The 10,593-nt window shown below is 44.0% G+C and overlaps 1 protein-coding gene across 1 annotated transcript in view; it reads left to right on the top strand.

The window, feature by feature from the left end:
- The first annotated feature begins 408 nt into the window (after positions 1–408).
- The window catches only part of jarid2b (jumonji and AT-rich interaction domain containing 2b), a 108,147-nt gene continuing 97,962 nt past the window's right edge, over positions 409–10,593 (top strand). The window contains exon 1 of the mRNA XM_061059127.1: positions 409–953. Coding sequence (XP_060915110.1) covers positions 909–953 — 45 coding nt within the window. The 5' untranslated portion in view covers positions 409–908. The remainder of the gene's footprint in view (positions 954–10,593) is intronic.

The following is a 10,593-nucleotide window of genomic DNA, read 5'->3' as shown; positions in this document are numbered from 1 at the left end:
AGGTTATATGAAAACATTAACTTGTTCTAATAAGTTCATGACAGGAAACAAATATTGATCCTAATGTGTTGTCATTGCTAAGGAGTGTTGCTTGCAGCACAGGAAAAGTATAAACTGGCTTGTCACCATAGCCTAGTAGTAAGTTTCCTTTACATGCAACACAAACACGTAGGCCTAGTCTCAAATGTTCAACAGCTGTTTTATTTTTTACAACGTTGATGAACTTTCCTTTGAACAAAACACACTAAAAGTCCTTCAAATCAAACGTCTTTGGGTTTTTTTTGGTAGTGTTTTGTGTTTAGGGCCGTCTCACCATCATTTTGAAGTTGCCGCTGAGTGCCGAGGGCTGTGATTGGCTGACAGGCGGAGGCTGGGGAAGAAAGGAGCTGCTCTCAGTCAGTAGAGCAGTGCCGCTGGAGAGCTCTCCCGTCGACCGCAGGCTCCAGCTAAAAAAAAAAAGACGTGACACCTAACGTTTTTATTTTGTAATTTTATTTATTAATTTCTCGCCGCGTCTTCACCTCGTGCAAGATGTAACTTTTGTCGACACCACCTTCAGTATATTCATGTATTTGAAAAGAGCCGGGAGCGAGTGCGAAGAGACGAGAAGCCGAGCTGCTCTGGCGAATGGAACTTATTGTGCATTTGTTTTGACTATGTTATCCCATAATGACTCTGGCTTCGGTCCGTCTCTGTCCGCCGTCGACCCTTGAATTTTTTGGGATTTACATCCGAATAGTTTAAGGGAGACACCGAAGGAGGATTCTGCAAAAGCCAACGAGCATTTCCTTTGCGGAGCCGGGGATTTAAATCGTCATTTGGTTTGTGCTCCGGTAGAGGCGAGAGTCAAAGAAAAGAAATTCATGTGGCCATTCTCTCTATAGCCAAACATTTTTGGGGATTGCATAATGAGCAAGGAAAGACCTAAGAGGAATATCATTCAAAAGAAATACGTGAGTACAAAACGACATATTTGCCTTTTTATTCCCTTTAATGCGACCACTCGATTCAAGTTTGCCTGGCTCGTCTCGATGAAAATGCATAAACTTTCATCACGGACTGTTGTCTGCTTGTCTTAGTATTTGGGTCAAATATCCAGAAAAGGGCAATGCTTCTAAGTTTCCCACATGTTTGAACAATTACATGCATTTCATTTAAAGAGACAGCAATGTTTATTCAGTGTCTGTGTTGTAGCGTTTCTTCGACATCAGACATGTTTTAGGCTATTTGAACATCGGGTGCTTTTGGGGGCTTTTGCCTTTGCTGCACGTATTTGGACTCGTATTGAGGAGGGGGGGATGCACAGTGTGTTTTGGCAACGCGACAAAAGCCGTAGAATGATTGAAATAAAAGGACTTTTGCAAAGTGTTTTCAGAAAAAGGCTTTTGTTCGCTCCTCATTTCTTCCTATTCAGAGCCGTGAAGACAAGCCTGTCGGCCATGGCTCAGCTATTTCGGCTTCCATTTCGTCCCATGCTGAGCATTTTTATCTCTTGCTTTTAAAAAAAAAAAAAAAAAACAAGCTCTTTTTCTACCTTGTGAATGTCGAGCAATTCTCATGCAGGAGCTTATGTTAATGTCCGGGGGATTTGCTGCTTTTATGTGTGATGGTGATGTTGTCGCTGTAAAAGGCTTCGCAAACCCGACATGTTTCGCGGACTGTTGTGGCTCTTTAATTTTCTCCATAAAGAGTGCAGGGAGAGCAGGAGGAAAAGGGGGTCATGCAATTCAGCATTTTCGCTCATTTCCAAACACTTGAAAACGACGTGAGGACACTCTCGGGCTTGTTGTTAGAGGGGGTTATCTTTGCTATTAGCCCTATTAAGAAAAACAAGTACACTAGAGGCTCAGCACTTTAGCAGGTCTACGTGTGACCTCTGTGAACGAGCAGATATTGCTGCAGCCCACTGAGGGGATAACTCCATTTTTGCAATACTAAGGGGGATTAGCTTACAAGCGTCTGGCTCTCGTCCTGGGCTACCGGATTCATATTAAACTGCGCATTAAATGCTCGCTGTGGTCTAGCACAGTGTACCTTCATGAGTCTTTTTTTTAAACAGGGCTGTGTTCAGTCGCATTGCAGAGGCTCATGTATGAAGCGATACGAAGAAGCAACCATTTTCTTTCTGCAAGTAACACCGGTGAAATTTTCAGGGGAAGGGAGACGTGAAAAGAAACAGGTTAGCTTAAAGTTAGCTTGCGCTGAACATCTTGGCAGTCCCCCTCTCCTGAACGAAACAAAGACTTTTAATCTTGTGAAGTGTGACTGGCTCAGCATATCACTCCACTAAAGCTACCTGTGTCGGTTTTTTTATGAGGACTAACACATGCTGGCCGGGCAAATGTGTCGTGGCCTAAAAGTTTGTTGCACTTAATCTTCGTGTACATTTCTTCGCACCCAAATGGACACTTTCGTTGCGTTTAATTGCACGACGCATTTCATGTCTGTTAACGCCGTGGGGCTGGAGTCACCGGAGCTAAAGCCCCCCTACCGCCCCCCCACCCGTCCAAACAACACGTGCAGTGTCTCTAAAAACTGTGTTAACTCCTGCAGACAGTTTGCTTACTGAATGAATCAAAACCAGAACAAATCAACACATGTTTCTGTGATGGGGAGTTATATTACTTAGGGCCAAACTGAGCAACAGGTTCACAAGCTACCGACTAGACCAAACACAAAAAGAGTTTGTAAAGCATTCTTGAATGCTACTTGATTCATGGGGTTTCCCCTTTCTTTCAAGTAAATAGAATTTTAATGGATTTCATGTGTAATCAGTTTAAGCATAGTCACTTCTCTCTAAAGAACTGTATTCACATGACTTTTGCACACACAGTGATGGTACATGCTGAATTCTTAAGAAACAATATGCCTACATCAAGGAAAATCATTTATCAGAGCAGTTTTGTAAATCTTTCTGTGGAGCAGTTGTCTAGTAAAAGACAAACAAATATTCTATCCCTTACAAATGATGTCATTGTACACCTGTAAACACTTATAGGAAACATACATTTCTGTTGCCGGTAAATGTATAGGCTTCAACTTTCATTTATTGTCAATCTCAGAAATGAGTCACCCCTTTTAGAAGAAAGACGCATGTTTAAAATGACTGAATAAGCACATCTTAAAGTAAACGCTGCAGCCGCTGCAGTCTCCATTGTCCAGTTAAGTTTTCTTTATTATAAACAGAGCTTGCTCTTTAAAGTAGAAGCAGATTATCACACTCTACTTAATGTTTGGCAAACTTGCCTTTTAATATTGCACAAAAAAAATCATATTTGTTTTCTGATTGTTCCAAATAGTTTCCACATTTCCCACTAAATTGAGGAAACAGGATGTGCCGTAGTATTAGTGTCCAACTCAAACACAAGTCCCCACTTCAAATTGAGCCAGAATACAAGGTCAACGATGTCACGGTCTAAAATTGGTCAAGCTTTTATTTATTTGGTCTATTCATACCTGACTCTTCATAAGAACTGCAGGGCTGAGGAAATGGTTCGTCTGTGTGCCCGACTGCAGGAAGCATGTTTCTGTGAGTGTGTGTGTGTATGGGTGCTCATGTGTGTCACATCTGTCATGTGTTTTCGGCAGCTGCAGTTAATAAATAAGTCTGGCCTGGACCAAATAAGGCTAACAAATGTGCATTTCTACAACAACCTGGAGGAGTCCAGATCCCCAAGTCCCCCCTCTGGGCTTTGAGACAGGACTCTTGGCCCCTACTGATCCCCCTCCCCTTCCCCATCTCCTCCCCCTCCCCCCCTTAATTAGCGTAAGACAATTATACATGCTTGGCTTAACCATTTCCCCTGAAACACGAGTGTGAGTTGTTGCCCCTCCACCCCCGCCTCCTGCACCCAACAAACAGCCACTTACTCCGTTTGGTATTAAAATTCATCAGTCATAAAACGACTGAAAAAGTAGCATGACTCTTTAATGACAGCAAATAAGGCAATTAGCATTTTCTAGTTAAATTGATGGGTTAAATGTGAGCTGAAGATAAAAATGAAAGCCAAATTGCCGTGTCAGCTTTCCCCCCTAAAGAACGGTTTGTCACAAAGTCGGGTTGAGTGACGCTGCAGGAGCAAGCATCACACTTTCTAATTATTCCCAGGTTTCATGAAAAATCTTTTTGTTTGTTTTGAAATTTGCTGCTCCCCTTTCGAGCCAGCGGGTGGGGTGCTATGTTAGGACTGAGGTAGCAAGCGCTCATTTGTGGCTGTGTTGTTCTGTCTAACAAAACATGACACACACTGTGTGTGTGTATGTGCATTTGTGAACGAGTGTAAGTGAGAGTAGCAGGAGAGCACGGCAAGAGTGCAGCTCCGTGCAGCCAGGGCCATTTTGTGCAATGTCGGCTCTTCCTGTAGGCCCCAGCTGGAGCAAGGCCTCTGATTCAAAGGTTGTGTGTGTGTGTGTGTGTGTGAGTGCGTGTTTGTGTGCACGCATGGTGTGTGTGGGACAAGCACAGCTGCTGCAGGGGCCTTTACAAATGTAAAGAGGCTGTCAGTGTTTGTTTCATCAGGCGCACAACTGATGAGGGCCAAGATGAAAATCCCTTGCACTGAGAGTGTGTGCGCTGAGCGTGCACAAAAAGAGGAAACAAAAATAGAGAGCGGGGGCAGAATGGGGAGTGCAAAGGCACAGACTCTCCCCCTCCTCTCCTCCTTTTTTCTCTCTTTATCTCCCTGTCTTTCTGTCTCTGTCTCGCTCCCTCGTTCTTCGGGGCTGTCCAAATGAAATGTGGGCCTCATGTCGGACCATGAAGAGAGGGTCACAGGGTTGTTTTTTCACCGTGCCTGAGCCTCAATGCGCTTCATTTAACCTTATGTTTCAATGCAAATTCTCCTTTCACAAGCCCCCTTTTCCTCACGTGTGCAACATGGCAGGGTTCACTTTGCAACCTCCCCGTCACTATGGCTACCACAGGCAAAACCACAGTGAACAGTGGCAAAAGCAGCGTTTTTACTGCCTGTTTATGTGACCACGTTCGCTATGGTTACGTTCCACGTGGCACCTGACAAGGGCCTTATGGAAAGCACTTTCATCTTTCACCATATGTGTTTGTTCATCTTTTTGTGTCTCAGGTTTGTTACCAGCAGGATGTGGTGTAGAGAGTGGTAAACAACATGCAACTGATGATAATCCTTTTTAATTTGAAAGCAACACCACTCTGCTTTATTATTATTTTTTATTCACCAATTTGGGAAAAATCAAAGCAGGGTTACTTTGATTATGTTGCCAAACTGTATCAGTGTGGCACAAAAGTAAGTGCCAAGAATATAAAAGTCCTTATGAAGATTTGCCTGCCAGCAGATCGCACACAATGGAAAATAACTGAAGCAAACCAGCAACTTGTGTGTCACAGTTTGCAGACAAAAAGTCGATGACATACTTCACATCACAAAAAAACCTATCCAGATGAGTCTAGAGTAGAATTCCTCTTTGTGTCTTACAGAAAATTAGATGTCCACTTTGCTGAAATTTCTCAGGTAATTGAGCCTTTGCTTCATCTGTGTTGTGTTCAAGCTTCCCGCGCTGCCAGCGGGAGCTTCTCGTCCCTACGATGTGCTCTGTCCTCTCACAGGGCCTGCCGACAGGACGAGCCCTGCCAGACACATTTCTGTGAGTGAAGTTGGCTCGCCTGCCCTCTTTTTTTAATTCGGCCTTACTTATTTATGTATTTATTAAGTTTGTGCTGAAGTGAGGAGAAGGGAGCCCTTTTTTTTTCTCCCTCCTTTTTTTTTTTAAACAGTCGTGCATTTGCCAAAACCGACTTTACTGCATCATTACTGGCGCTGTGTGAGCTGCCCGCTTCAATTTGGAGCGGCGATGGATGTTCAGCGGCCAAATGTATCAGCACTCGGCCTCTTTTCTCCGATATTAATACACCAGCCCTTCTCCCTGTTTACCCTTTACTGTCTCTTTTTTCATCTTCTTCTCATTGTTATGTCACACACATATACACGGCACAAATTCCCATTATGCAATATGACCTTTTCTCTTTATCAGCTGTTGACATTGAGCACGATCTCCGGCTCTTAGCTTGAACAAACACACACTCACACACACACACACATACGGAGGCAAAGGTCTTTTAGGTATGCACCTGCAGTCACTAGGTGAGAGTAACCAGTTTTAAGCCCCCCCCCCCGCAAGCTGCCTTGTAGATATCTGCAGCCAGTGTCGGCTACTAACAGGAGTGATGACATAAAGCTATCTTTGTTTTACAGTATGTTGGATTCTGTCATGAGCAGTGTGTGTAGGTGTGTGTGTGTGTGTAGGCCTGTGTAGGTGTGTTTTACAACTTGTGTTCTGACTTGGACTTGAGGTTTGTAGGCCTGCTTGGTCATAGTGCAGTTGTGGACAGCCAATGCAAGCTGTGTGTGTGTGTCACGTACACCACGTGCATCCTCTACATGCACGTCTTCATTCTGCCGAGTGATTTATATCCTCCTGCTCATGTTGGTTTGGACGGAGATGGGGGAGGCGTGACAGCTGGTCAGCCCCTGAGAGGCTGTGTGTTTGTGTGTGTGTGTGTGTGTATGTGCACACACATGCTCACTCAAGTGTGCTTGTGTATATATGTGTGTGTGTCAATGAGTGAGTGGTTGCTACAGCTTATCCGTTCAGGATCCCCATGAAGCTGAATCAACACTTTAGCTTTGTCTTTGGTGTGGCCTTGCATGCTTTACGAGGGCCCATCAAGGACACTCACCATTAGTAGAATGAAAGAAAACAATTGAGTTTTTTTTAATTGCTGTATCTCTCTGTAAGCATTGTTAAGCGTATTTAAAAAAAAAAAAAAAAAAAAAAAAAAAGTTATGGATGGATAAAAAAACAAATCTGAAAACCTTCAGGTGTCTTTTGTTGCTAGTTCAAATTTCAGCTTAGCTCCGGGCTTCCACTTTAAGCCTGTAAGCTGAAACAGGAGGCTTTAGCTTGTTTTTGAATGGCCGAGCTATCATAGCTTAGCCTAGCATTAGCGTTTAATGACCATTATGTACATCTCTTAGACAACCTCTTGACCGATCCCTGCTCATCGCACCCCCCCCCCCCCCACCCCACCACTCTTCATCTCAACTACATCAGTTTAATAAACACTCCTTACATTTTCATCCCACGGTCAATCCCGTCTGATCCCCTATTGTGACACCGTCGTCTTTACACATCCAGTGAATTAAGCCTCTGGGGATGAAGCAACAGAGCAGAGGCTCAGGCTTGTATCGATCCTCCATTACTCCCTCTCTCTTTCTGCCAGGAATACCACAGTTTCACTGTCAAACATGTGCCAGTAAAGCAGCATCATAAAATGTCTCCTCTGTGATGCTAAGACGAGGAAATCCTGACGCTGTCTGGCTGGGTCTCCTCAAGGAAAGTGCTGACTCGTCATGTTTTTCTGTGAAGCTTGCAGGTTGTATAGTGTCACCAGTGTCAACTTTACCATTCAAGTGTACACTCATAACATCACTTGTTGTGCGCTACGGTCTTTTAAGCTTTCTATAATCTGTGAATCATTCTTTGTGTAATGAAGGGCTGTGTTACCACCGGCCGCTCTATTCAGCTCCTGTCTGGCACAGCGCTGCCTTGGCCTCTCTCCTTCTCTCTCTGCCTGAATAAATGTCTCATGAGGGCATTTTCCTGTGGCAACTTTCCCCCCCACATTTGATCATCATTACCCCCTCTCCAACATGCATACATGCATGGTTATCTAGTGGAGGAACAGGGACCCTCCTTTCTGTTAAAGCCCTCTCGAACACAACCCTTTTCACCAAGCGTTCTGCCTCTTGTGAGGAAAGCCTAAATTCAGGGTGGCAGTCATCCCCCACAACACCCTCAGCCATCTCATCTCCCAACCAGGGGTGTAACGAGCGAGCCGAGCAAAGTGGCTTGGTGACCACTGTTGCTGCGTTCTCTTTGCTTTAGCCCTCCATGGATGATGTTGGAACATTTTAAAAGATGTGGTGTGAAGAGTTTTTATTTTTGCAAATCTTATTCATTCAAGGCAGAATAGAAGACAGGGTTTAGTGGTTTTCGAGTGATTTAGAGAAAAATAGCTGCTAACAGAAAAGGTGTTGGCTGCATCTGGCACTTTCTCGGATATCGTTTTCCAAACACACCAAGGATAGACGAGCCACGTTAGACAGCTGCAACACACTTTGTTGAGGGGTATCTGTGTTGGACGTTCTCTCTCAAGTAAGAAAACGGGAGGAATGAGAAGGAGGAGAAGCCAGTACCAGGGTGGTGGTGATGGGTGGTTGAGGGCCGTAATGAGCAGAATGAATGCTTTATTTGATGTGGAGGTCAATATCTTCACATTCTGTTAACATCCATCCTCCAACCTGCCGTGAGAAAACACATTACATCCTCCCTCATCGTGTGTTGTAATAGAACACTGAGTGGATTTTCTTCCTCTCTATCTCTCTCGCGTCCTCCCTCGAAACTCGTTCGCTGTGTTACTCAGCACAGCTACAAATAGAGGAGAGAGGCATGGGGAGCTTCCTGCAGGATAGAGAGGGAGAGAGGGGGAAGTGGAGGAGCCAGCGCACACAGACATTCTAAAACTTCACGTTGATCATTCTGAGTGTGTGATAATGATTTGCTTTGAAAGATCAGACTGCTAAGCTACATGGTTAGGGTTGTTGGCGGTTTTGCAGCGGCCCTCCTCTCTTGGTCTCCCACTCAAGTCGGCATCTCGCATTCTTCCACCCAGTTTTGTTTTGTTTTGCTCTGCCAAAAGGAAACTTGGGAATCCTCTAAAAGCTTGAACTTACACAGCTGTGTGAATGAACCCCCTCCGATACCATGCTGCCAAACACAAACACAACCCAACACACTAACATACATGCACACAGATAATCCTGCCCTGTGGGGTTTTCATTTTGCTTGTGGTAAATCTTGTCCTGGCTGTAATGCCTTTTCTAAAACTAGATTGAAAGAGCTGTTGGACTCTATACATTCTTTTATTCTCTACAATAGCACAAGAATTTGTTATTTATACTAAATATTTTCTACTTCTATATTTGCTGTAATTAAAAGTAATCTTGCTGTTTGAAGCACTTCCGGGCTGTCCTTGAGGTTTTTCTTTTCTTGTTTGCATAAAAGACTCGTCGTATGAAAACAGCATGAACTGACAAGAGTCAGTACACTGATATTGATTTTCTCTTTCTTTTATTCTGCCTATTGATTCTTTTGTGTGAGCAAAAGGTGCTTTAAAAAAAAAAACAGATTTTCCACAGAGAGATGCCTAGTGTGAGTCAAAGGTATTGTTCCCCCTGTTTTTAACCTCTGCTCAAAAGATGAGGGGCTTTTCTAATTCTCCCGGCTGCCTGATTTCCTCCAGGCCTCACAGCAGGGAGCTCGAGTGCGTGGTGCACTGAGGGAAGGGCGCCAGGGCCTGGGCTGAATGTCTGGCCGGCCTCCCCTGGCCCTGGATCAAACATCACAAGGCCCGGGGCAGAGAGGGGGGAGGGCAGAGAGAAAGAGAGAGAATATCGCAACCTGTGATCGTCAAGGAGAGTAAAAATCCAAGAGGATAGAAATAATCAAATTACTCACCTTCTCAAGTGGAATATCCACGGCGACCAGAGCAAAGGCGAGGCCTGTCCGCAGAAGATTACTCCCTGAAAGAAAGAAAAGCACATCACAAAGGGATGATGGAAGCTTTAGCTGTTTTTAGCTGTAATTGTTTGAGAATGTGGAGAGGAAATGAGATAACCACTGGTTGAATCCAGACCGGCCTGTCGTAGAAGCTCGCTCACTTTCACACATCGAAAATGAGTAATGCAGGTGTTTTTTTTTCTTTTTAAAGAGCCACAATCAAAACAAACTGGGGGTAAACATAACTTGTAAGCCAACTAGTGAGAAGTTACCATGGTGACCAGACAGTATATACCCCCCCAACTGCTCTACTCTCTTCTCGATGCCTCTGTTGTGTGTTCATGTGTGTGAAATGGACATGTAGGATTGGAGGGACTTCTACCCCCCCCCCCCCCCCCCACCCAGAGGTTTCTATAGAAACTGACATTCTGACAAGGTTTCTGAGAAAGTCAAACATGTCTTCCTCTTTTGTTTTTGGGTGTGTATTCTCATGATTGCATGGAGCCAGATGCAGAGAGTAAAAAATGTTAGTTTATGTTGGAGCATTTGGTTTCTGGAGTTGTGGAGTTTCAGGGGAAGTTAAAAAAGTCTCTCTTTGCTGATGCAGAAAATCAAGTGGAAACTAAGAAAATGGTGAAGGGAAATTTTCTGTCCAGAAGTTCAAAATGCTGTTTTTCCCCCTTATAAGAATCTAGAAATGGAATTATGCAGATTCCAAGCTTGAATTGCCCCAAAGAATATGGTGATGCTGATATGGAATGTAATCAAGCTTTTTTTTTTTCTATCATCACACAGCGCTCTTTCAGACGACAGGATATATAGATTTCCTTTGAACAGGTTCTGTTTCATAGTTTTCTTGTATTACCCAGCGGTTGTGACACATGTCCAGTAAATTCCAATATTCTCAGGAAACTGTTGAACTTTCACAATTTACGATGTTGGCCCATTTCCTGACAGTAGATCACTCATTTTTCTTTTATCGACAGCGGTTTCACTCTT

This window comes from Labrus mixtus, chromosome 16 (assembly GCF_963584025.1).
Source record: "Labrus mixtus chromosome 16, fLabMix1.1, whole genome shotgun sequence".
NCBI classification, from domain to species: Eukaryota; Metazoa; Chordata; class Actinopteri; order Labriformes; family Labridae; genus Labrus; species Labrus mixtus.
This window is presented reverse-complemented; position numbering and strand designations above follow the sequence as displayed.